This window comes from Aspergillus tubingensis (genome assembly GCF_013340325.1).
Source record: "Aspergillus tubingensis WU-2223L DNA, scaffold_13, whole genome shotgun sequence".
Lineage (NCBI taxonomy): Eukaryota > Fungi > Ascomycota > Eurotiomycetes > Eurotiales > Aspergillaceae > Aspergillus > Aspergillus tubingensis.
Window position 1 is genome coordinate 105286 of NW_023336287.1, and position 26175 is coordinate 131460.

At 50.1% G+C, this 26175-nt stretch overlaps 8 protein-coding genes across 8 annotated transcripts; 4 read left to right on the forward strand and 4 right to left on the reverse strand.

The window, feature by feature from the left end:
* Positions 1 to 80: 80 nt before the first annotated feature.
* On the reverse strand, positions 81 to 1024 carry AtWU_10330 (cytidine deaminase; the record flags this gene model as incomplete). Its single annotated transcript, XM_035505434.1, has 5 exons — positions 81 to 122; positions 195 to 276; positions 505 to 590; positions 728 to 861; positions 940 to 1024. 5 exons carry the CDS (start codon positions 1022 to 1024, stop codon positions 81 to 83), a joined length of 429 nt encoding a protein of 142 aa, XP_035361327.1.
* Positions 1025 to 1809: 785 nt separating this feature from the next.
* On the reverse strand, positions 1810 to 2864 carry amcA (putative mitochondrial ornithine carrier protein AmcA/Ort1; the record flags this gene model as incomplete). The annotated part of the gene is made up of 2 exons (XM_035505435.1): positions 1810 to 2688; positions 2754 to 2864. 2 exons carry the CDS (start codon positions 2862 to 2864, stop codon positions 1810 to 1812), a joined length of 990 nt encoding a protein of 329 aa, XP_035361328.1.
* A 684-nt stretch (positions 2865 to 3548) lies between these two features.
* On the forward strand, positions 3549 to 4032 carry AtWU_10332 (CGR1 family protein; the record flags this gene model as incomplete). The annotated part of the gene is made up of 3 exons (XM_035505436.1): positions 3549 to 3600; positions 3683 to 3828; positions 3892 to 4032. 3 exons carry the CDS (start codon positions 3549 to 3551, stop codon positions 4030 to 4032), a joined length of 339 nt encoding a protein of 112 aa, XP_035361329.1.
* A 716-nt stretch (positions 4033 to 4748) lies between these two features.
* On the forward strand, positions 4749 to 6136 carry AtWU_10333 (uncharacterized protein; the record flags this gene model as incomplete). Its single annotated transcript, XM_035505437.1, has 2 exons — positions 4749 to 5356; positions 5413 to 6136. The coding sequence occupies 2 exons, from the start codon at positions 4749 to 4751 to the stop codon at positions 6134 to 6136; spliced, it is 1332 nt and encodes a 443-aa protein (XP_035361330.1).
* Positions 6137 to 6310: 174 nt separating this feature from the next.
* tma22 (putative RNA binding protein Tma22) lies at positions 6311 to 7252 on the reverse strand (the record flags this gene model as incomplete). The annotated part of the gene is made up of 4 exons (XM_035505438.1): positions 6311 to 6732; positions 6820 to 6907; positions 7074 to 7093; positions 7189 to 7252. 4 exons carry the CDS (start codon positions 7250 to 7252, stop codon positions 6311 to 6313), a joined length of 594 nt encoding a protein of 197 aa, XP_035361331.1.
* A 6157-nt stretch (positions 7253 to 13409) lies between these two features.
* AtWU_10335 (protein phosphatase regulator REG1) lies at positions 13410 to 15172 on the forward strand (the record flags this gene model as incomplete). Its single annotated transcript, XM_035505439.1, has 2 exons — positions 13410 to 14026; positions 14083 to 15172. 2 exons carry the CDS (start codon positions 13410 to 13412, stop codon positions 15170 to 15172), a joined length of 1707 nt encoding a protein of 568 aa, XP_035361332.1.
* A 1872-nt stretch (positions 15173 to 17044) lies between these two features.
* AtWU_10336 (putative C6 transcription factor) lies at positions 17045 to 20086 on the reverse strand (the record flags this gene model as incomplete). The annotated part of the gene is made up of 2 exons (XM_035505440.1): positions 17045 to 19612; positions 20009 to 20086. The coding sequence occupies 2 exons, from the start codon at positions 20084 to 20086 to the stop codon at positions 17045 to 17047; spliced, it is 2646 nt and encodes an 881-aa protein (XP_035361333.1).
* Positions 20087 to 23334: 3248 nt separating this feature from the next.
* Positions 23335 to 25805, forward strand: AtWU_10337 (repressor protein; the record flags this gene model as incomplete). Its single annotated transcript, XM_035505441.1, has 2 exons — positions 23335 to 25500; positions 25554 to 25805. The coding sequence occupies 2 exons, from the start codon at positions 23335 to 23337 to the stop codon at positions 25803 to 25805; spliced, it is 2418 nt and encodes an 805-aa protein (XP_035361334.1).
* Positions 25806 to 26175: the final 370 nt, after the last annotated feature.

Genomic DNA, 26175 nt, shown 5'->3' on the forward strand with positions numbered 1-26175 from the left:
ATGCCAATCATCCTGCTTTACTCCACAATAGCAACCAATGAGTAATCAAGCAAATCGAATATAATGACATACTTCAATGCTCAATGAGTGAAATCACTCGGGCCGAACGAGTTCGGCAGGAGCTGCAATGCGAGCAAAACCAGTTGTCAGCCACTGATTCAGAACAGAATGGATGGATTGGTCAGATATATTACCTCTCCCATTGTAGTAAGAGTATAATTACCCTCACCATCATACATAAAAATGGGGAATTCGGGGGTGGTAAATTCACTCATACTGAGAGACACGAATCATTATTAGTTAGCAAGTAAGTACGTACGTACGTGATTTGGTTTGTTGTTGTCGCATTATTGTGATGAGGGAATTATAGAACTCCCCGGGTAGCCAATCATGTTAATTTGCTTGCCTTCTTTTTCGCGCAAGCTATTTGCGGGTACAGCACAGGGATGGAAAAACCAGGGCCAGGGGATAGAGAGACAGAGAGAGACAAGAGAGGGTACGTACAACTGTCTACACATGCCGCATGGCGAAGCGGGAGGTTTGATGTCACTCGCGACAGCAATGGCTTTGAAGTTGCGATGCCCGGCCACCTGCAAAGCAGTCCGACGAAGTAAGCAAAAATGCATGAGTGATTTTCTTCAGTTCATTTTCGACATGTGCAAGGTACAGCAAGTAGGCACGGAGATAAAATAGTAAAAAAAAAAGAGGTGTAGAGTTGACAGCTTACAATGGCATTTCCAAAGGCTACTCGCTCCGCACAAGTTCCAACGGGATAAGAGGCATTTTCAACATTGGCGCCTTGGACGAATTCACCCGACTCGGTCAGAATGCATGCGCCAACACGGAACTTTGAGTAGGGGCCTGTTGGTGTCGCATTAGTTAATTCTAGATATATGCCATGGCGGCTTTTGGGTTTAGGGGGAAGACAGGTGGACTTACAGTATGCGGTGTCCTTGGCGGCGATGGCCTTGGTGGAGAGCGTTTCGAGCTCTTGGGCAGAGAGGTGGTCGGCAGCGTGGACCATGTTTTCTCCTTGTCTAGCTGGATGGCTGGATGGGTCTATTCCCAAGAATGAAAAGTCAAATGAAGTTGACAGGTAGCGGGTAGATAGATATACGGATGAATGTAGTAGTAGTAAGTTAGTAGTAGTTACTGCGCGGGGAAGTGGTCATCTGGACCGGAAAAAACGCCCGTTGTGGTTGTTGTTCATGTTTCCACAACCCCTCTCTTATCGCAAGGATTGACTTGTCTCAGGGTGACTCACGATAATGTTGATAACACGGATAACCAAGAATTATCTATATCAAATCTTCAATTTTTATCTAATCTAGGTGCTTTTCTGTAACCTCGGCTGCCTGTGTTTAAAGGTTGTATCGACTCCCACCCGATATTATCCATGATGTCATCACTAAAGTAATCGCCAATTGCCTTTTCGGGTTCCCCGCACACACGTCTATATCAACAATAAAATAAAGAAAAAAAATCCAACAAGATGAAAATATATAAGATTCATAAGCATGAAAAAATAATGGACATCAAACAAAAAGAAAATTGTAAATAGATCAACACTCCATTTTTCTTCTTCGCACCAATACCAGATTGATGGTCTCAAAAGAAGATGTTGGAATCTAACTCGGAACATGACTGTAGGTATCATACGAAAGCGCCTCAACCGGAAAGTGTATAAACAAGAAGCATCCGACGAACGTCGGGGGGAAGGAAAGGAAGAATCGGGATGCGAGAGAGTAAAAAAATATAGGGCAAGAGCTGGAGAAGAAAAGAGAATGTGGGGTAGAAGGAAGCTGAGAATCAGGCAAAATGATTCCGTAGTCCCTCATAGACGGTGAAGATGAAGGCGGAGCTGGGGGCAGATCGAGCACAGGTGATGCCACAGCCTCGGTACAGAGCCCTTAGTCCTTGCTGTCTCCACAAGGCTTTTGCAACTCCCCAGAATGTCTGTCGTTTGCCGTTGTATGCTCCTCGCGTAACATCCTCTGTTTGCATGCGCGATTTGATCGTATCGGCAGGATAGAAGAGAAAATTGTAGCTGACGCCTGCTGCAGCACCTGCAATCATCTTCTGGTAGATAGGAATGGAATCAGAGGATGTTCCATCTTCCTTGAGCTCTGCAGATGGGGCACGGTATGCGCGGAACAGTGCAGATACCCCCTCATAGCTACCAAACCATGCAGCGCCGCCACCAGTCTCGCGAATAAGTGTTCCCAACTGTCCGCGCCAAAAGCCAAGAAGGCCGTCTTGACGGAAGACAGTGGCTATCAGAGTCAATGGTCCAGGGGGGGTTCCGCCAGACGCCGTAACGGGAACTTGCATCTTGCACTTGATGAGCTCAACCGGGGTAAGCGCAAGGGAGGTAATAGATCCTGACGCAGCGCCGCTGAGCACCAGTGCCGAGAAAGGGAGGTCATCGGCAGGGGAGTAGACAGTGGCCTTCAATATATCCTGGATCAGACGGTAGCTGAAGAACAAGCAGCTGTTCTCAATGGCAGCACCTGCCATGGGAGCGCTAATGCCCCGGTAGAGCCCGCGTAGGCCATCTGCTTGGAAGGATTGACGGAAACAATCCAAGGGGCCTTTGTATCTGAGAGGAAGATGATCCGGTTGAGATTGGAGCCGCACTTTGACTGTATCAAAAGGGTACTCGATCACTTTGCCTGCCATTCCTGCAGCCTAGTGGGGTCAAACGTCAGTCATGTTCACGTCCACAAGGGTTGGGCACGACGGTTATGACTTACCGACCCAAACACGATATCTTTGAAGGCCTCGAGGCCCTGGTTGGGCGGAAGTGTAGGCAATTCCATTGACATATCATCATTGATTGCTATCGCATGTTCGGCGGCCGCCATCAGGGAAAAGGTGAATGAGCAGTCGAGCTCGGGTTACACGACACGACTTTGACGGGTGTGTATGCAAGGAGAGAGGCACAGTGGGGGGTAAAAGGATAGACGAGTCTTATCGAGAGAGCATTGTAGTTTCGCGAGCTGTTCGAGAGAGAGAACGGTCTAAAGGGTATTTAAAGACTTTCAGAGTGATGGGGCGGTGTGGTGACTCGACGAGGGGTTTTGCTTGGAGGTGTGCCCGAACCACGCGCGATAAATTAAGAGAGAGCGAACATCGCTTGCCAGTAAAACGGAACACGAGCCCAAAAGGCCAAGGGGGCAGGGGAAATCGGGATATGAGCGATGGGTGGGGTGGGTAGACCTCGCGGCGGTTGGCTGATTGCGGCGAGTGCTGCAACTAGTTGAGTGTGATCCGTCAGACTTCTCGCCGACAAATCCCTCAATTCCATGCCAGAACGGGGCCCGGCGCACCACTTCTGCCGAGATCCGGTTATCTGATCGGTCTAAGATAACTTTTTCCTCAAAACTCGGAGGCCCCGAAAAAAAAAGAGGGCAGCGGAGAGCTAAGAGAATTCCATCATCATCCCGTCTGGAATCTCTCTTTTCTTTTCTCTCTTCTTTCACATCCCAACACAAACCCCCCCATTTGGTCGATCGACTCGTTTGGCTCTGCCTACTCTCGGTCCGATCATGTCTTCCGCACCTTCAGCTGCTGCCCCCATTAAGGGCATGCGGAAAAATGGTATGAAATTAGCTACCCCACTTTTTTTCCCTGGCCTTCGAAAATAACTGTTGCTAATGCCTTTCGCTTCTCGGACCCGCAGGAAAAAACTGGCATGATACCAAGAAGCCGTTCCGCCCTACTTCGGGCATGACCTCCTACGCTAAGCGACTGGAAGCACGCAAGCACCATGAAGCCGTGAAGGAACACGAGAAAGAGTTGAAGGAAGAAAAGGAGGCAGAGAGACAGGTGGGATTCAGCCTATGACATGTCTTACAAAAGAGATTGTTAATCTTGCTGACAATCACCTAGGCGCATATCCAAAGAATTAAGGATCGTCGAGCCGCTAAGGAGGAGAAGGAACGTTATGAGAAGATGGCCGAGAAAATGCACCGCAAGCGAGTCGAGCGCCTGAAGCGCCGCGAAAAGCGCAACAAGTTGCTGAACTCTTGATTGCCGTCGGCTCTGGTCCTTCTTCCCTTCATTATTCTCTCCAGCTTCTTTTCTTTTTCTACTTCTTTTTATTTCGCCTTTGCTGTTGATCACTAACCCGTCTACATCTCGTTCGAGTGGTGGCCGATGTACCCCCACGCCGTAAACTTTCTGTATCATTCACCTTCACACCATGTTTCCTTTCTTGCCGGGTTTGGGAATTACGGCCGATCGATGGCTACTGTTTCATGACAAGTGGAGTTCGCTGGCGACCGTGGAGTTAGAAATCAACCTTTCAGAATAGTATATACTACAATGGATACACCGAACTATCTACATGGTTCCTGACCTATCCATGACAACACATCATAATAATGTACAGAAAGGCCACGTTACTTTACGCCTCAAAGGAAAAGCACAGACTGGTCTTTGATTTTATACATCAGAATGCTCGGATGTAGTCAAATCACAATGGAAGTATATATTCCGAGGCCTGCTGATCCCGCAAAGGATCAGGGGCCGATACCTTCGATCGGCCAGCGCATGGATCAGCGCTTGGCATCACGTTCAACCACGTTGTGTTTCACCTCTGCTCGCGAGTCGTACGACCGATGGGAAAACATCTTCAGAAACCGACCACCCAGGTTGACCAACGCGTTGAGCAGTGTTACTATCCGGGTCAGGGCGTGCTAAGGAAAGTGGAGAGGGTTCACTGACCTGGATCCTTCCTGCCCGCCATGGTTTCCCAACCGTCCAAACAGCTGTCCGCGTCTTACCCACCGGCCCATGGCTCTGGAGCCGCCGGAAGCCAGAAACCAGCACCACCACCCAGCTTGCAGCCCTCCAGTGCCACCAGCGACTATAGCGGAAGTCTCCAACTCGGCCAGAATCATCATGGTCGCGAAGTATCTCAACCTCCCGGTCTGACTGGAGAGAAGCATCACCACCAACTTCTAACCTTCGACGCTCCCCGTCCAGATCGCGTCAAGTCTAAATCCCGTTCGAAGCACAAGCACAAGCACCGTAAATCCGGCGACTTTCGGTTTCCCCGAAGAATGAACAACCTCGCCTCGTCCGCTGGTTCTCGAGGTCTTCTGCCAACATGGTCTGGTAGCAAGGAAAAGGATAACGATACCGACGATGGTTTGCTTAGACCCATAACTCAGGAGACAACCTGGTCGCGCTGGAGCTCGGATTCCAACGCAGCCTTGGGTAGTGGGAGCCGAAAGGGCAGTTTACTTGATGTCATTGACCCGAGCAACAAACTTGGTCCCATCAGGCGTCAAGAGATACGCTCGATGGAAGACCTGGAGCAAGTAAAGAGTAAGAGAAAACAAGGGGAGGAGTAAGTCGATTGTTGTCCATTCGCATTTGGGATGGTTTTGACTGGTTTGATGATAGATATTTACGGTCTGCCCTGTCAATGATCGGGACCCTTGCAACGGATATCACCCGTAGACTGGATTATACGTACTACAACCTTCTGGAGAAGATTGCCGCATTGAATTCGACCATCGCATCATTCCAGGAACTTTCTACTTCTACTTCTGCCCTTTTTGACGACTTCCAGCGGGAGACATCGGGCTTGGATAAGGAAATCCGGAAACAGATGGGGGAACTGAAAGAGTTTCAACCCCAATTAGAGAGGATTAAGACATTGGAAGATCGCATGAAGACGGGCCGACAGAGGGCTGAGGGGCTTAACAGTCGACTCGAGGCAATGCGCCATGAAATTGATCGCTGGGACAAGAAAGAACTAGAATGGCAGTCACGAGTTAATCGGCGCCTTCGGATCTTCTGGACTGTGGTGGTAGCTGGCGTGCTCGCAGTTCTTCTCGCTGTTGCGATACAAAATTGGCCGACTACGAGTCCAGACCCTTCTGGATTACCTTCGCAAGCATTGTTTCTAACAAACTCGTCGCATGCTCTACCACCAGAGAATGGCCATGAAGCAGTCTCAGATAGCCCGAGGGAAGCATGGCCACGATCTCTGCGGAATCTCCCTTCTCGTCATCATAATCGGCCCTCTGGGGGATCAGTTCCCGTCGTAGCCACGGCTACTAGAGATGATACTAATGTCAGGACTACTCATCCAGACCCACTGACAATATTTGACGAGCTATGAGCGCGCTGGATCTTTCTATTTCCGAGACTCAGGACAACTTTCAAGGCCAGCCTCGAGACTGTCGGATCTCCGTTGATCTAATATGTAAACCATAAATAATGTCATGATACCCATAGTGTCCCCCCAGCATAGCATTTTTGTACATTATGCATTCATCGGCCCGTTAACTATACCTCAGGGCGCTTCGGCCGCCTTCTTCTTCTTCTTATCCTCGATGAGCTCAATATTGGCCTCCGGGATCTCCTTCCCGTACACCTCGAGCAGCCATTCCTTAACATCCTCACTCACATCACCCTGCACGGTAATCTCCTCAGTTCCACCAGCAGACCTAGTCATCGAAGAACCAGTAGCAAACTTCTTGCCCAGGTCCTTGGCGATCTTCTTATTCTCCAACCCATATATATCCAAGCCCGTGATAACGGTCACATGTTTCCGCTTGTTCCGCTCAACCCGCTTAATCTGTACCTTGGACGCCGCCTTCCGCTCAGCATCGCGCGCCTCAGCCGCAGCAGCCTTGGCCTCCTTCTTCGCCGCATCCTTAGCTGCGCGCTCCCGAGCCGATACCGACAATGTAGCGAGGTTGGAGTTGAGGGCCTCTATACAGCACAAATAGGTCGCAAGTTAGCGACTGATCTGAAAGACCCGGGAGGTGGGCGAAAGGGGGAAAAAAAAAAATAACGAACCCTCAGAATATAACGCCTGGTACATGTCCGGATGGGCTTCCTTCAACCAGTCCTCGCATTTCTTGGCCGTGCCGCCGAATTCACAGTACTAATCGATTTCGAAATTAATGTTAGCTGGCTGCCTCACACGCCCTTTTAGGTGATATAGATAATATAATGCTGGAACGAGCAGAGCCGGGGAAGGGGGTTTATCTTCGAAGATGAAGACGGGAAGCTTGGGTTCGAGTGCATGGGGTGTGTATATGTATGCGTACCTCCGGAGGCAATGTGCAAACTATGCATAGTAGAAGATTCAGTTAGCTATTAGATCTTCTCTCTTAAAACATCACTACCAAAGCGATAGCAGAGACGGAAGAAGAGACGACTTACCTCCACAGTAAACAACATGCTTAGCCTGCGATTCAGCAGGAACCGATTGGGCAACTTCGGCCATTGTGATATATCCAGGGATATAAAAATAGACGTATAGAGGTATGAGGGGGAGAGATTCAAGATATTATGGATCGATATATCTGGACACAAAATCTCGTTCGCGCGGTATTAGGTAGGCCCCTCCCGCCGCCGCTGTCGACCGCCCTCTGAATGAGCGCGGGGTCGGGTCTGGATGTACGTATTTCCCGCTGCGTTGCAGTTTGGGTTTTGAAGCTAGGCTGTTTTGGGTAGTTACCTATCTACTCCATTATCTATCTGTCATGTGATTTATGCTATGTCCATATTGTATGAAGAAGATATGTTTGGTTTTGTTGTGGGTTATAGGACAGGTTGTATACGGGAGGATAGAATTATTGCTTGTGTTTACTTGGGAGCAGAGTTGCGTTGCGTACGTTTCGGTGTCGTGGCTACTATACTAATTGGCTGGGCTGGCGGGTTCTTGGTATGTTATGCCTCGTAGTGGAAGATTGAAGCTTGGTTATGATGCATTATTTTCTGGCTAGAATCTTTTGTTATTGTCTAATGTGATGTTTGTATGAGGACTGGACTCATTGGAATGCTTTATGGATGGTTCGGTTGGTAAGCTATTCTTAAGATATTTCAGTTCACGCGCTGTAGCAGAGGGGGGTACGTGTACGCTGATAACGTAAGTGAGTACCTCTTGGGCTTGCTTATGTTAGGCCAGTCTAGAAGCTGCAGTCAGTTGAACCTGGCATTTTTTGCATGATGTTTTGCCACACGGGTTGAAGTTGTCCATCCCGTCAACTCTATCGTGCACCAACTCGGTATGAATTGGGAACTGACAGTGGCGATCAAGAGCCGTCAAGCAAACATGCCCTCTGTCATGACGCCCGATGTTGACGCCACTGAAGTGGCTGCATGCAACCTTTGAGCAGTCGAAAACATGATAGACCTTCGAGAACGATACATTTCAGCCATCGGGCATGCGGCGTCTAATTCCAGTATACTCAAGTGTAAGAGGCAAACAATGTGTATTGGGAAGACTCGAAGGCAAAGAAAAGCATTGTTAACGCATACGCATGCAGATAACAAAGCAGGGACTAGATCTGAAGACATGCTTCATGCCTGGACGATGATTGGTGATCGAAGAGCTCCGTGAGGCCGGACTGGCCAGCATAGTTTATGCATGAGTGACTTGGCATGGCCACATTTCCGTCAATTGTTGGAATGGAAGATTAGAGTGGCTGCTTTTGCCGCGTTGCATACTGCGGGCCTGCATAGGCCAGGTCTCGAAAGGCAATTCAATCAAGCAGGTTGTGAGCGAACCGGTAGTGGCGTTTACCATTTTTTCCCGCGTCAAGCATATTGTAATATGACGAGCGTGTGATTGCAGACACCACCTCACGTATCATTCCATCATGTCAGCTTAAGATAATGAACTGAAGGAGAGAGGAGCAGAGAAGCAATGTATGCCAAACCGAAACAAAAGGTATGGCGTATTAGTGCCCTGGTGAGAAGCAGTGTCGAAGGCTGACCGGCGTGACAGTCGCCATACAGTGCGCCATAGCTATGGTGCTCGTACACCAAGCGAATGCTAGCGGGCACGAAATTTACTTGCCTGATACTAAGACTAATGCTCTGTTGCTCCTCGTTCTAGACCACCGAGATGCCGCAGAGATTTAGAATCTAAACCTAACAGTCGCTAGCGTATTTGGTTATCCAGCAGGATGGCAATCCGCGCGAGCAAAGTCACTTCGTCCGTAGCTAGACACTGTCTCTCCGACTTAGCGAAAAACTAGTGAGGTTTGCGCAGGGCCAGATAGATCAGACCGTCTGTCAAGTAATGAGCTAACGGGACCAATCGGTTTGGCACTTTGCCCCTCATATCCTCTTCCAATGAGCAGTTGCGGCCAATCCAGTAGCCTCGGAGCCCACGAAAGGGCCCGACGGCCATACCAGGGCCATGCGGGTGCACGGGCACCGGCTGCTTTCAAGACACGTCAGTGAAATTGCCTCGTCGCTAATTCCATCAGCGCCTTCACAGAGCAGGTATATCGCTTCGGTTACGCCAGTCTCGCGTCCGAGAAACTCCCGGGGCAGCGCACCCGACGAGCTAAATGCCACGTTGAAATAATTCCTGATGTAAAGCTGCCAATACGTGTGAGAACAAAAGAAAGCGAAAGCATACAGGAAGCAGACCTGGAGGGATAGGAGATCGCTGGGTTTCGCCTATGTATGGGACCCCGCGTTTGAAAGCGGGCTAGAATGATCGACGGCGGCCTGGCCTGAACGTATCTTTCCGGTTGGTGTTGGATAGTCGGGGTTGTCCGTGGCTCCTCTTGTGAGTATTGGCCTAAATATAGCTGTTCTGATAGGCCCTGATAGGCCCTGATAGGCGATTCAATCCCTCCAGTTCGGTTCCCTGGGTCCAAGCCAATCTCGATCATCTAGATTGGGCCTGTCAGCTCTTTAGGTTCTCAAGCGACGTAAGTGTTGATAAGGGGAAGATGGAACACAGAGGTCCATGATGAGTAGGACAAGGATGTCTAGCCAATCGTAACGGACGTAGATGATGGCATGCGGACAACGGGGGACGGTCTATGCAGTAGTACCTAGGGGGTCCAACATGTCCCATATGCAAGCGTGGCTGATTGTTGCTTGATCGCTGAGTACCGCATGCGGCGGTTGACCAAAGAGAAACGTCAAAGTACCCCTCGTGGGAAGGTCCTTGCGCTCACGACGTACGTACCACGATCTGCTATCCTAGCCATCAGTTGTCTGACATGCATCGAGCCGCCTTACGGGTTTCTTTTGACGCCAATCTTAATTACAAGATTGTTTCACCCCCACTTGATTTTGAGAGATGAGGGGTTGTTCGCTTGCACGTTCGACCACGCCACAGGGGAGATGCGCAGATAGGAACGGACATGGCTGGGACGCTAGTCAGAAGGAGGCTGCGGACGAGTGTCTGGAAACAAGACGGTAGCTAGTTTTGTAGATATTCCTAGTGCACATTTGAGTGTCCGGAAACGGGCACTAAGGGCGGATCAACGGACCCAAGTGGACGTTGTCCTGACTCCTGAGAGGTTGGCGCGACAAAGGAAGTACTTTGGCCATCCAATTACTTAGTTAGCTCTGGCGTTTTGCCAGTCAGCATTTCAGCGACATTTAGATCTGAAGCTTCTCGTGGCTTTGATAAGAAAGCCAATTGAAAGGGAAACAAGCATGACATCATGATTCACTAGGCTTAGAAAACTTCCTATTCCTTCCAAAATCTTATCGAGGATGGCAAGACGAAAGACATAGATTGCCCAAGACAAAACCCGTATAATAGCAATAGCTCCGGTGAGCGTTTATGCCAGACGCTCGGATCCACGTGCTCCGCCGCAGACAGGAGAGACCTGCGTGCTTAGCGTTTTGTCCAGCCCTCACTCTAACTAGCAGCCTAGCTATCTACCTAGTTTAGTCTAGTCAAGTCTGTGTCCTACTATGCTTCGAGAGCAAACATACATATGACAGAGGAGTGACCTAACGGATTTGGCTTAACGTGTCAAGGTGGTTAGCAAGAGCATCCATCCACTTTGTCCTCTAGAGATATAGTGGCACTGATCGGACAGTGGTAGTACAGGGCACTAACTTGAAACTAGAAACTGAACCATAATTTAGAGAACAAACATTGCTGTCAGCGTGGTAGGTGCGCAATGCTCGTTCAAAGCGTATGCAAAGCAACCGCACCAAAACATCCGTGCATCCCGTTAAGACAATGGAAGAAGGTAGTAATCGGCAAGATGACACGACTATCCGGAAGCTTCCAGCATCCCGTGTTATCCCGAGACTACGTACTTGTCGGCTGGGAGCTTGGACATGTTACCTCCCGGAGGGCAGCCACAGGGCACTCCTCAATGTGCAGACTAAAGCAGTATACATTTGTATAATTGTAAGCATTGAAGAGGAGACACAGTTAAAGGCTGGCTTCTAATGTGAAGATTATGATTAGTAGATAAACAGTAGATACAGTTCTGGGTGGATCGGTCATTCATCGGGAGAGGAGAAGGGGAAAATGGATCTTCTCCTGTTTTGCGGGTGCCCCGGAATGAACGAAGCAACGGTCGCGCATTGGCTTGCCGAGGATCTGGGATCTGGACTTCAACAGACCGTGCGGAGGTTTCCCCAGAAATCCAAACAGGCAGGAGGAGAGTGACTGGCAAACTCTCGGGTTCTTTGTTCTGCTTCTCCTTATCAATATCACATCATTCTCTCCCAAGGGATACTGCGGGAATGAAAAGCCGGTGGGTCTGATACTCGACGTATCGGGAAGGGGGGTCGCTAAGGGAGGAAACAATCTGATCCCTGACTACTCTGCTCCGTGTTTCTGGCCTGGGAATGAGATTATGATGATGTTCACGCTAGCTGCCATGCCCCGTCTAGTCTAGTTTAGTGACTGGGTAAGGCCATTGATCTGTCATCCCGGGGCATGGGGAGGTAGCAGTTAGTAAGTAATTTATCGCACGTCCCTCCCGCACAGCTCCAAACCGGATGTTAGGAAGAGACCTCACTACAGTGCATAATTAGCGCGTCTTGGGGGTCTCGGAGTCCTTCTAGACTCCGGTCGCAGTACGTAAAGTCCGTCGATGATTGGTATGCGGCTAAGGTATAGATCGGAGGCTTTGTCTAGGACACATAGCTCGGTTCCTGATAGCAAGGTAGTAATTTAGCTAGCTAGGCAGCTCAGTATGGATATATAGTAGATAATACGAGGGAGACTGTACTATGGACGACAGGTAAAACCTTCAGTAAGTCCGAAAGAACATTGCTTCATGAGGCTGGCTCTGGATCGTCGATGTTCGGGTGTCAAGACTGGTCTAACCCCACCTCAACGAGAGCCAATGGCGGGCTGCGAAATGCTTAATGTGACCCACACTCATGCACCACGAGAGTTACACCATTCCAGTGCCAACCAATCAGCAATGAGCCAGAATACATGCACTAGACAGGAAAGAGTAAAAGTTGCTGGAGACTAGACCGACATGTCTTAGCGTAACTGCTTCGTCCCCACCCGGCCGGTTTTCCATTCGAGGTACCGTCGTCATGATTCACTTTGCGAGCATTTGGTTCTTTGGTGGCAAACAAGATCGAGAAAAGCACCGAACAGATTCTTCTGTGTGCTGGTTCAACCTTGTTTGATGCCCTCCTTGGGAGGTACCCGTTCCTAGGTACTGTGCACTGCTAGATACGAAGGAGAGGGGAAAGGGGGGTGGGAATATCCTCGTACTTCTTTCTTAACCCACGCGTACGTCAATCGTAATCAATTCTCCAACAAATCCTCCTTCCGCCAAGCCATCGACGCGGTACCCTGCGTCTCTGATCCTTCTCGTTGGTTTATCTACCAAACCTCACTTGATCCGCGCGACATCAACGCTTCCTCCCCCCTTCGCCCCCCTACCATCGGGTATCTAGACTCTTTAGATCCTGGTCTAGTACCTGGGAAGAATTAAGAGATTTTCTTTTTATCAAAACGAAAATGAAAAGATAAAAAATAATAATACCAAAAAAAAAGAAGAATCAACGGTCGAACCCCCAGTGCATTATCGCATCTCCACTCGCCACTATCACTAAACTCGCACTCGCAAAAGAAGAGAGAGAGACAGGTATTTCCGGTTTCCCGCCGCTTCCCGTCAACGTTACTTTACGACTCTTGCCTTTCACCCTGCGACTCCCATACACACGCTGGTTTATTCCCGACCTTTCATCTTAATCTAGCTTCGACCCCATCCAAGTTTCCGATCCTTTCGTGCGACCGAGCAAAAGGCCTTCTCCACCCCCCTCCGAGGGGCTTGTTTGGAGCCGTTAATAACTCTCGCATATCACTCACTCCCTGACACCTTGATGGCTCCTCAACATACATCTTACTAGCTCTCTCGCCCTATAACATCTCCGAGGCGCCTTAGCTGCCCCTTCATATATGCTGCCAATCAATATCAAATCCTACTCTGGCCTACCCCATACTGTACCATGATCTCAGCACTTTGTCGCCATTCCTAGATAGCGGGCCTTTCCTCGACGCCTCTCGCGCCTTTCCATTGGAGACGAAACATTCTATCTCAATCAATTGTTCCACCATTTCTGCTTCAACTCCAGCCCTTGCAACGGCCATTCCATTCGCAGTCTGCCCTTATGTACCTGATTGAGCTGCTAGGATGACGGCCATACTTCCCGCCTCGAACGAGGGGCGATCACGCTTTTCTCCGGACCCTTTGCGAAGTCCAATCACCCAAACCTACTTCCTCGAAGAGCCCAGTGTTGCCACAACCAAATTTAATCTGCCCGCATATCATCACAAGGATCGTTCTGATGCCGTGGTGTCCTCCCCGTCGCGGTCAGCGTCTCCATCCCCGGATTTCACTATTACAGCCGTGGGGAATCTCCCTCCCACGCCTGCGACTCTGAGCAGTCTATCTCTTATGAGTGAGGGCCATGATGATGACGAGTTGGTCCTGCCGTCGTACGATTCCAGCCAATTCGCACAGAAGGAGCCTGAAGCCCTCAGTGATGTGTCTGTGGACTCCTCGGCGGACTTCCCACGCCTGACACAGGCACCGGCTGCTGATGATAGTACAATCGAGGATGAGCCATCGAGGCACGTGGATTATCTATCTCATGAATGGAGACAGGAGGATATTTGGGCATCATGGCGTTACGTCGTCGCCCGGAGGAACATATATGAAAATGGGACAAGGCTAGAGAATGCCTCGTGGAGGACGTGGGCCAAGCTGAAACTCAATTTGGGTACGGTATCGCCAGAAGCCCTCAACTGGTCAGTTCTTGGACAGAGTCCCTTAGGCTTGGGCTTGATGCTAACACTCCCAATAGGCTGAAGGACTGCGATGTGACGTGGTTGTACGGACCCTTAAAGACGTGCAATAAGCGGGAGAAAGCATTCAATGGCTCTCCTCCTCCCAGCCGCTTGGAGACACCGACCTTGTACCCGGATAGGAAACCGATATTGAAGAAGAGAACGGCTTCTGAGACCATCTTGCAGCGTTCTCTGTCCCAGCATACGCTCTTGCAACATGCGGGAGCCATTTTAAAAGCACAGGAGGCCGAGATCAACCGTAACCGTCCCCCATTACAGAGGGCCTCCTCGGAGTTTGGACATATGCTTAGCAAGTCGTCCACCACTCCCGTGGGGGGTACTGCTAAGGGTACCGCCACCAATACATCAACGTCGGCCACCCCTAGCGAACGACGGCATATTCACTTCAACAACGAGGTGGTGCAATGTATTGCTGTCGAAGCGAAAGAGGAAGACGATGGATGGCCTGCTCATTTCGGGGATGAGTCATCAGAGGATGGTATCGTCATGATGAAACACATTCATTCTGACTCGTCGCTCAGCGACAAAGGTACGCCTCGTGGTAGCGTTACTGGTGAAAACAAAACCATTGCCCCGCTTCCTTCTACCACACTCAAGTACCGATGGGATGCGTCGGACCATCCGGATGATCTGCCAGATGGCCGAGGGGATGCCCGTGGGAACGGACAAACCACATCGGAATCACCAGCATCCTCAATAATGGGTCGGTGGTCCAGCTACTTCCTGAACTCCACGTCGCCTACTTCGTCCGGAGCCGAGAAGTCGACGCGGAAAAGTGCACGATCTGGCAGGAACATCACGCCATCTGCTAATTTCCTTCTTGATGAAGAAGATAATGACGTGGAATTCGACTGGGAACCAAGCCGCAACTCATATGGCATAGGAAGCCTAAGCCGTCCTTGGTTTGTGAATCCAGAAGATGACGAGGAGCTCGATTACTACTTCCATTCGATGTCTCCGGGAGGAATAACACCCAACGAAGAAGATGAACCATTGAGTGCAAGCATTTTTGACCGTGTGGCAGACACCGTAAACACAGCCAAGGACATTGCACATGTGATATGGAACGTCGGCTGGAGGCGGTGATTCCCTCTCCGTGGAGCATCCACAAGGTCGCAGAGCGGGCTTTACGACTTAATGCACTTGATTTCCTAGCCATCAATTTCTCATGCATCTTTCTCATACAATAAACGACCAGGAAGACGGGTTGCGGCGTTCTGAGCTTTCATCAATTAATGTTGCTGGCTGCTGGTCGACGATAAAAGGGGTTAAAGGAGGGATTTTTCTATTTTCTTTTCCCATCTTCCGTGGGGCTGTATGTGCCTGGAGGAAGCCGGAATATCCGGATCATGTTTTGGCGTAGTTCATGTTTGGTTTTGGGTTCTGCCTGGGGGCGTTTCTCGATGGGCTGGCTGTCATGACGGCTTTAATTTCCTGCATCTTATTTTTCTTTTACCCCCAGATATCACCACGCGAGGTAGCATTGACTTCTTATGACCCAATGAGACATATGATGATCCAACATACAACAGATGAACTTCCATTTTAGTAGTGTACAACATGTTACACCTCAGAATATCCTTCTATACATATTAGACTATCGCATTTCTCACTCAACTCCATTAAGTAGTTCCGTCAACAAACACCAAGTATGCTACCACAACCTTAAAAACCATAGCTACCTACCAGCTCATGCTCACGCAGCACACAGGTACCAGTTTCACTACCTTTGCTACCGAACCAAGAGTGGTGCCTACTTACCAACCTGCACCCCATCGAAGACACCAACCATAGACAGAACTCTCAGACTACCATATTCGAGCAATAAAGATATGAAATATGTATATGGACAGAGAAAATAGCGATAACACCTGTTCACAAGTAGTTCGTCTTTGTGAGAATTAGATACTTCTTTTCCGTATCTAAAAAGATATCCAGGAAAGCGAACCTATAGAAAGCAAGGTACTTTGGAAGTATTCTCATCTGGAAATGAACAACACCAATTCCCAAGTACCAATCGGAAGAGAGGTGAAAGAAGGCAGACAGGTTTACTGTGTAATTTGCCTGGGAAGGTGGGGGGCCGGTAAGATAGGAGAGAAATGCGGCATAAACCTGCGAATTTGGACTAGAAGATGGAATGAGAGCAAGGATTGAATCATGGAAAGAGGTAATTAGTCAACTACTAATGCATGTACTTTGTAAAATGGTACAAGTGGTTGGTTAGCTCGCGGTGGATTGATTAATAGCAGGAGGTGCTATAAGGGAATAAGCATCGGTGCCTAATCGTTGGTGGGGATTAGTGCATACCAACAAGGTACTTTGCTACTTTTCTACTACGGAGTAGCTACTAGATATCTACTAGGCACGGATGCAAGGAAGACCGTGCTTTTTAGTTTAGACAAAGCGGGTCTGAAACCGGATCACGTCGTGTTCAATGTTACGTCAGGAAGGCTAGAAGTGGGCTGGCTGGCTGGCTCAACTCGGAGGTCGAGCGTATTCAGGGGTGGTGGAGAATGTTGAACGATGGTTGAATGAGACCATTTTATTGTAAACGTGGGCTCACGAGCCACAGACCCTCAATATCAGGGTTTGCGACGATGTATATGCATGCACCAATAGCAATAACCAACTCCTAGATACCTAAAATCCTAACTCCCTGTTGCATTCGAGGTTTTCTGGACTGTAACGAGGACTATCAGCATCATGATTGAAATCCACTAGTCGACTTCGGTCTTCTTTGTAATGTGTTACTTACATTGGGTATCATCAACAAGGAACAAGAGAGATGGCAAAAAAAGGGTGATGCGTGCGTTGATAGCACCACCATCATACATAGCGGAAAACAGAGATTCGTGAAAGTTTTCCATATATATCAGAAATGGGGATAAGTCCCTATGAAGGTCCCTTCGACCTCTGCTTGGTCAAAAGCAAGATGTAAAGAAATGAAAAAACGGCCACTCAACCCTCCATCACATCTTCCGTAGTGTCACGAAACGTCTCCGGGAAAAAGCCCGGTGGCGGCCAAATGTCGGCAATCGACGGGGGATGTACCAACGGCTGAGTCCCAGCGAGTCGGTCTGGGTCATGGCAGAAAGCCTGGAATGTACTCTCGTCAATAAATCCGAAATCCTTCAGCGCGGCCTCGCGATTGTTAGCCCACTCTGTGGTGTCGAGATATGCAAGATCCTTGAAGATGGCGTCAATGTCGCCGGTTGACCCGATACGCTCTGTCGTATCCGAGCTCCTATCCCCGGAAGGTACAGAACGTTCGTGTATAACGCCCGGGCCGGTGACCGACATCATCGAACTCGACACGCCAGAGTCGGGTGTAGACGGATGGGGGCGCGGGCCCCGCGGTAATGCTGCATTCAGAGCAGCAGCAGGCTCGGACTTGTCCATGTGTGCCGTTCGCCCGTCCAAGGTTTGTTGGAAGGACACGTCCATCATGGATAAATCAGGATTTTCCACCGTGGGATCTTTTGGCGTCATGTACTGTCCGTCGACAGGGATAGTGATGCCCATAATGGCAGATGTATAATCGGAATCCCCCATTCCAGGTGCAGTCCTTCTCATGTGAGGGTTCATCGTAGGCTCGCCCATTATGTTCGGATACCCTGCCGCCGATGTTGCCATAGACCCAGGGGGTAGTGCAGTACTGGTCATACTGCTAGCCATTCCGGGTGCTGATCCTGCCTCTGGTGGTTGATAGGATAGAGCAGGGTTTCCGGGGAGATCTTTAGAACGGTACCAGTGATCGATGGAAGCAGACAATGAGCGATACACTGGCCAAGTTGAACTAAGCTCCGTGGTTCGCTGAAGGAGCGCTTCAGTCCACCGTCCGAAAGGGAACATGTCGGATTCGATTTTATTGCGCAGAGTGAACGCTTGTTCGGCGATAGTGCGCAAAGAAAGCTCGAATATCGGCGGCAAACCGCAAACCTGAAAGTTATCAAGGTGCTGGGACACCATTGGAAGGGCTCTATAAAGGAGTTTCTTGGCTCCTTCGATAGCCGGCCGTTGAGAGCGATGCAGCCCAAGCTCCTGAGGCGCAATGCGCAGATAAAGCCACAGAAGCGTAGCCACATATGTCAGGCCAAGGTAGCTCTGGTGCGGGAGCAAGGCCGAGTGTCGTTCCGGATAGATACTTTCTGGGCCAATCAAGCGACATCCAAGAGGAAGACGATCATCCCATTGCTTAAGCTCCATGACTAATTGTTGTGCAAATAAGGGTGCGTTTGGTCCGGCCGTGGAGTCGCGAGCAATCTTATTCAGTACACCGGCTAACTCGACTAGTCGATTGAAGCAGCTTAGAGCGAGCAGCGGACCCCGTCGAGGAGGGCTCTTCCCTTGTCCAGCCCCCGTAGGTGGCAAGACATCCGACCATGAGTTCCACTCTTCCAAGCCATCTTCTTCCAACAGCCCGACCATGATGAGATCACGAGGATGCATGCACGGTCTCCTCGACAAACGGAACGAAAGCAACGAGTCAATCACAAAACACCCAAGGAAAACCGCCTTTCCTTGCCTCAACTCGTCCGATCGTCGAACGTCCATGAAGGCTCCAAGGTCCATCGAAATGGCCATGCGAACAGCCTGGCCACTCAACAGCCAGGCAGCAGTCCAGTCCTCCAGGCCGATGTTCACCAACGTCAGCAGCAACAGTGCCTGCACATGTCCAAGCTCGAACCGCTCCGTTTCAGAAGGAATCAAGCTTCGAGCTACCGAGTAATACTCCTTGGTTTTCGAAAGCGCTTCCAACGCCCCGTCCTGCGGGTTAACCCGAGATTGCGAAATGGTATAACTGAGCAAGGCCCACAATGCGGCGTGGTCGCCCGAACCTGGGGCCATTTTTGCGACAGATAGCGGCGCGCTTGCATACAGGTACGATGCTCGTAAGATGTTGTGTTTTGCGACGATTGGGAACCACGAGTGAGTGACTGCGAAATAGACGTCCAACAACTGCGAGGTCTGCGGGGGTAATTGTAGGGCATTCGTAGCGCTGGCGGTATACGACGTTATTCTGCTGTCTGTGGGAGCGGCCAGCCGGGGCCTTTTAGCATGGGGAGAGGTGGAAGGCTCAACAACACGCGGAGCATCATGAGCGAGAGGAGTCGAACTACGGTCGATGCGGAATCCCCATTCACTTCCGGTGCCGTCATCATGGTCTTCCCGAGAGCGCTTTCCTGAGCTCTCCGTGACTGGCTCAGAGTTAGACAGCATCTTCTCGAGCGCCCCATATAGACGACTGGTTTTCCAAGATTCATGCAGTGTCTCTGACGCGCCATCATCCGTCCATAAGGACATGAGCTTCTGTCTCCGACCAGCTGATTCGGCGGTGGTCCCCAGTAGAGTTAGCATTGTGTCTTCGAAGCCATCGATATTGCAGATGGACAAGGCCCAGAGCTTCTCCAGGCCACGAACATAGCCCTCTGGTAACCCGCGCTTCTTAGCATGGGGATCATATGAGCAGGTCTGGCCTGAAGCCTGGCAGGCCGAACAAGCGGGACGTAGTCCATCGCACTTGTCCTAAAAGTTGGAGGTCATTGTCAGCATGGAGGGTGGGAATGAAAGTGAAGGGGCAAGCAGATCCAGGATGTTAAGTTGAGGAAGTAGGAAAGAAGGAGAGTAGATGGCCAATTGAAACGGCAGTGGGCAGCTGAGCTGCAGCTCCGAGGCGATAACAAGCACCGAAAACGGGCAAGTACGTGACGTGACGCAAGAACGCCGCCCCGAACATTACCGAGTACAGAATGAAAAACCACCTGCAGTTCGGGGTTGAATTGCACCGATCGGGCTAAAAGCAAGAGAAAGATGGAGATGGAGAATAGGAAGGGCAAAATCTATAAAAGAGTGGGGAGAGGGAAGAAGCAGAGAAGCCAAAAGAAAAGGTATTAATTAATTGATTGATTGATTCTAACTGACCTTTTTACTTCGACAGCGATCACAGGCTCTCGACACCCTCTTCCGTCGAGGGGCTTTAGAATCGGAACCCTCGTCCATGGGAGAGGGTTAATTAAAAAAGATATGGCATGTCATGAAAGCAGGAAAAAGAGAGGAAAGAAGAGAAGAAGGTAGCGAGCGAAAGGTGGTCGGGCCTCCCAGAAATGACACCGACCAGAAGGGGGAAGGTAAAAAAAGGCGTGACGGAAAAGGCAGTTTTCAGGTCAGTCCAGTAGGGAATAATAGGAATAGGAAGTGTAAAGTTCAAGTAACCTGGGAAGGTTAAGGTAATAGTCGTAGGTAAGTAAGTACGTAGTAGTAGTAGTCGCCAGGCAAGCCGAGAAAGGGACCGCGGCGGAGGGATTGGAGCAAGCCGAAAAGGTTATCCCGCAGTGCATGCCCGTCTGTTATAAAACAAGACCCTCGGGTCCCCCAGACGCAATCGGAAAAGAACTTGTCAAGAAAAGCGATGGCAAGTAGTATTACGCAAGAATCCAATGAGTCTAAAGATGGATGATAGCTACCACAGCCACCTCAGGGTCTCGCTGTTGAATCTCCTTGGTCCATCCAATCCAATATGGAGTTGTGCATCGGCCCAGACCCATCCTGAGGCAACCAAGTTTAGAAAGGGATCCGGGAAAGTGTAAAAGAAGAAAGGAAAAAAAATACACTACGAGCTGCAAGTTGAAGGGACCGCAACGGGGGAAAATACAAGGGACGGGAGAAGGAGGGGAAGGGAAAGATCGGGGCAAAAACTTCGGGATGAGCAAAAAATTGGAAAAATAAAATCGAATAATAAATAAAATAAAACAATTCAAAAAAAGTTGACTACTAGTTTACTCTGTCTTTAGTGAGTTACTTAGTGGATGATGGTTGGGTTTAGTCGCCTTTTTCCGGGTGAGTTTTGGGTTCCGTCGGGACTGAGATTGGCAGCTGCAACGATTTTCCAGAATTCAATGCTAAGGAAAAAAGTAATAATAATAAATGATAGTAAATCACATAAGAAGAAAATAAAAATTCTTTTTCTATTCTTAAAACAGTAAGAAAATCGAGATAACCTAGATAATAGTGCCAAAAAAGGTTTTTTTTACCCAAAAATTCCCACTTTTCGTGTGGTGAGATTCTCCTCAAAACGGAAGGCCATGTTGTGCCTGAGGCTAGCACCCCACACCGGATCCCCACGGCTTCTCCACGACGCGGTGTGGGAGACTTTCCTCCCAACTGCTTCCCCCTACACAGTCCCTGCACCTTTTGGCTGCAGGAGAAACCGAGACTTCCGCCGTCCTTCGCCGTCTTGGCTCGGTGGGATTCGTGCTCGCTCCCTCTCTCCATAATCCATACTCCATCAATGATCACACCCCCCCCAATATTTAGTGTTGTCTGATAATAATAACTTCCTCAGGCTCAGCCTCCTCTGTTCCTAGCGACTCACAAAAATAGCATTCTCTTGAACCGTGTCAATCAGCCAAGAATTCTTCGCATCAATAATCCGCGTAACCAACCACCTACCAGTTCCTATTATTATCTTTCGCGTCCGAAGGAACTAATCACAATAAGTCTAGAGGACAAGAATAGCGTACATCTAAGCTTTCGAACCGATGATGTTCCTGCTTTCTTAGTTCCCCCATCTGTGGCCATCATTATGTCCTGACTAGTTACGAATCATGGGTCCTCAATGCTGACTTCAAACCTCCATTGTCTGTGGCTATCTACTATCACCTAATGGATAGACGAAAAGGGCGCCCAACCGTCTTCCTAATTATCAAACTCGAAACCCACTAGCCCAATCACTGAGCAGATAGGAACCGCCGAAAACCGGCCGTTCCGCTGTCGGCGGACCAACCGTAAAGTCCACCCCACAAAGGCGTCGAGCCCAAGAAGAATCCAAACCACGACTAGTTTACTGTCTGTTGTGGCACTCCGAACTAACCGACCCATTTTGACTTCTGATTCGCCGGTTCCAGGGGTCCGACACCCTTCCTGGTACATCCTTCTCTTCAGCATGCTCACTGTCCGTGTCAAGCTCTTGACTCGGCTACTGAATAATGACCTTCAGATCATTCGCGGATCCGGCAAAAGATCCGGCATCCCGACTCGGTAGTCATGCAGATGGAGGAGATATACATCTTCAAGGGTTCATCAGTCCCAGGCCTCCGGGCGTCGGTATACCCATCGGGTCCGAATAATCGTGCAGGGTCCTTACCCCGGTGACGCGAAGTGATACAGTAGTACCACTCACTATACTCCATTCAAGTTTAAGCATATACATTCGATTCAATGCTACTGGGCTAATGGGCCGGCGTGCTAGAGTTTAGAGTGATGTAGGCACAGATTGACCCGGATTTGACAGAACCATTTTTTCTATTGATTGGATTACCATCGTTTTCGCAGCTGCTGGCTACCCACCTATTAGCCCATCGCACGCCCGCTAAACAGGCGTTTTGTTTCTGCCTGGAGAATGGGGTCGGTTTACTTATCAGGGATGCATGCTTATTGATTAATGATAAATACTAGCATGCGGTTGAAGAGACTAATTGAGTAGGTGGCTACCGATGGATCGGGGGTGACACTCAGGCCAATCTATGTCGTATACGGATTACGGAGAGTCCCGCGGATGGAGATCGTCTATCCGGGTATTGACTTATCCGCCAACAGCCTGGAGGGCAGGCGGTCACTCATGGCAGATGCGATGGTCCGGCAATGCGGCTGGAGATGCTGAACCCGCGAACCCTTTGGGACTCCGGTGGCTGATGGCCGCAACCGAGCATTCTTGCCATGGTCCCCCAACTGTCATCCTTTGGTTCTGTTATAATCACACTTTCTCCAGCGCCCCCCGGTTGCCTTTGCCCCAGCAAACCAATCACGCCTGCTTGCCCAGCCTGCTTCAACACGTTTCCGTCCCATTGCTGCCCTCGCAGGCATGCCAGGTGCTGCGCCAATTGACCGCCTTTGTCCCTGCCGCACTTACTGCACTCCGCCTCCGCCCGATAGCTAGCAAAAGCTAGTCACCATTTCCTCACCCCCGCCATCTTCCCCGGTATACTAGCTTCTCCGCTTCAGTCACAGGGAAAAAAAAGATTAAAAAGCGGCCCTCGACAACGCTATCCTCCCTCAATTGAAGCATGGCCACTTCGAATATGACGGAGTGCAGATGATTGGTCCTCATTGGGTTGCTTCGGATACACTGCTGATATCACCTTGATTAATCGTTGCTCTTAGCAACTTAGACTTTCTGCAGCGGACGGTCTTGCTTCCCGCGCACCGACCACACAAGACCTCCGTCCCACTGATCCACGTAAACGTCCACAATGCACAAGATATCCCCGGTAGATAAGCGCCGGAGATTCGATCCTGATGCCTCTCTGGTGCTTGTGGGCATCCGGGGATGCGGAAAGCGGTCTCTGGGATTTGTCGCTGCCACTGCGTTGAAACGGCGGTTCATCACGGAAGACCACTATTTTAAGGAAGTGACCGGACATACCAGACATGAGTACCTCAAGCGCTATGGAAGTCAGGAATTCCAGCAACGCGATGTCGAAGTCCTCAAGTCAATGCTTGACAACCACCGCTCACGTTGTGTGATTGAATGCGGTCTCGGCAGCCTTACCCGTCCGGTTCAAGAGCACCTTCGTCACTATTCTGCTACCAATCCCATTGTATACATAGTTCGCGACATGGATCGCATTCAAAGCCTATTAGGCCTGGAGGAGCAGTCGGTCAAACTCCTTGCCGAGGGCGATCCCCTACACAGAACATGCTCGAATTTCGAGTTCTACAATGTTGAAGATCATTCCAGTATCGCTTCCCAGACGGATGAGGGATCGCCGGACCGACGATGCGTTGATTATTCCTTCAAGTTGAAAGAAGCGAAAGAGGACTTCACGCGCTTCGTGCGTTTCGTGACTGGCACCGATGTAGGACACACCAGTTATGACTCGCCTTTTGTCCTGCTTGAGACCCCCCCGGAACTCCGGTCCTTCACCCATGCCATTTTTGTACGATCTTCCGACCTGGCAGAAGGCAATGTCAAACTGCAGGAGCTTGAGTCAGGAGGTGATGCCATTGAGCTGTGTGTTGACCGCTGGAGCACGGGATTGACAGCAACTCTCAGCAAGCAGGTCGCTCTACTCCGGAGGAATGCTCGTACGCCCATCATAATCTCAATAGATAAATCCTCCACCGGAATTGCTAGAGGTGATTTGTCTGCTACAAAGGTGAACACTTTATACTTCACTATTGTGGAACATGCTCTACGGCTGGCGGTTGAATATCTGGCCGTGGACTTGAGCCAGGAACGGTCCCGAGTGGAGGAGGCAATCCGTACCAGAGGCAACACAAAGATTATTGGTCAACGCATATTCGAACCTTCTGCGCCAGAGACATGGGAGAGCGAAGAATGCCTTTCCCTCTATTCTGAAGCCGAGAAGCTGGGGTGTCAGCTCGTTCGCTTTCTTCGAGTGGCTACGTCGCGTGAGGATAACGCAGCGGTTGCTAAATTTACAAACAAGGTTCATGCCTTGCCCGGCGAACATCCACCGGTTATCGCATACAACATTGGCCGTCTTGGCCGCACCTCGCAAGTGTTCAATTCTATCCTCACATCTGTAACTCACCCAGCAATCGAAAGGTCTTCCGACAACGAGCGAGACCCGCAGATCACTTCTCGTGACGCAGTTCAGGCCTTGTTCCAAAGTTACGTCCTGGACCCGCTCCAGTTCTTCATCCTCGGAGGTAATGTCGCATACAGTCTGTCCCCTGCAATGCACAACGCTGCTTTCCGCCACTGTGGCATGAGCCATACTTATACCATACCGGACTCGCCCTCGCTTGCAATCATGGATCGGTTGGGCAGGGATTCGCATTTTGGAGGGTCAAGTGTGGTTCAGCCTTGGAGAGTACAACTATCACATAAGCTCGCGGCGAAAAGCCGCCATGTGGAGGCAATTGGTGCGATCAACACGATCGTACCCCTGCGCGCCGGCCCTGATGGATCCATGTATCCTCTACAAGAGCAGGCGAGTCGGCGTAACCAGGCTGGACCTGTGCTAGGGTGGTACGGTGAGAATACGGACTGGGTTGGCATTATGAACTGCATCAACCGCAACCTCTCTCCACGCAATGCCATCAGCCCATCGAAGACTACTGGGCTGGTGATAGGAGCGGGCGGTATGGCCCGCGCCGCTGTCTATGCTATGCTGCGGCTCGGATGCCGTAAGATCTTCATCTACAATAGAACTTTGTCACGAGCGGAAAGTGTTGCTCGCCATTTCAACTCATGGGCAGCCTCACAAGTGGATTCGGCGGAAGTTGTGTATGTGCTCAAGTCATTGAAGGATGAATGGCCTGAGGATGCCTGTCCGCCTTGCATGATCGCATCTTGTGTGCCTGCGGACCGCGACCGCGATGAACCGCCAGCCAACTTTGAAATGCCTATGCAATGGCTGGGAAGCCCCACTGGCGGCGTAGTCCTTGAGGTAAGTTCTTTAATGATGTGCACAGGTGGGCCTGACTAACGTTTTCATGCTAGTTCGCTTACAAGCCACTGGACACTCCATTGCTGCGCCAGATGCGTCGTATTCGGACTGAAACCGGGCGCCCTTGGGTATTAGTTGATGGACTTGACAATGTGGTCGAGCAAGCGATACCGCAGTTTGAGCTCATGACGGGACGAAAGGCACCCCGTCGCTTGATGTTTTCAGAAGCCCTTCACAACTACGTTGGCGAAGAAGGTCACTTCGATGACAAGACGATCCAAGCCAGGCTTGATCATGTTCGGTAACAGATTCGTGTGTTAGAGAGCATAGCTGCATTACATCGCATACAGAGGTATTGGTGCTCCATTTTGTGGCTGCGTGCAATCATGACCCTGAGCCGGTTCAGGGCCTTTTTTAGGGTGTCCTCGACGCAGCAGCAGCTGGGTCTGAAGGAATCCAAACCAGGGATATGTCTGGGGTATTCTACGTTGTAGAGAAACTGAGATGGGCACCATTATGCGAGGCAAGAGGTGGGTTCTGCAATGCGAGGCTACGACTAAGCTAAGATATAAGAGCCCGCTCATCCAGCGCATTACTGGAGTCCAATGGGCTGATATTACTGCATCTGGCTGTGGGATGTCACTGGTCACTGGGATAGCCCCTGGTCGCCAATGA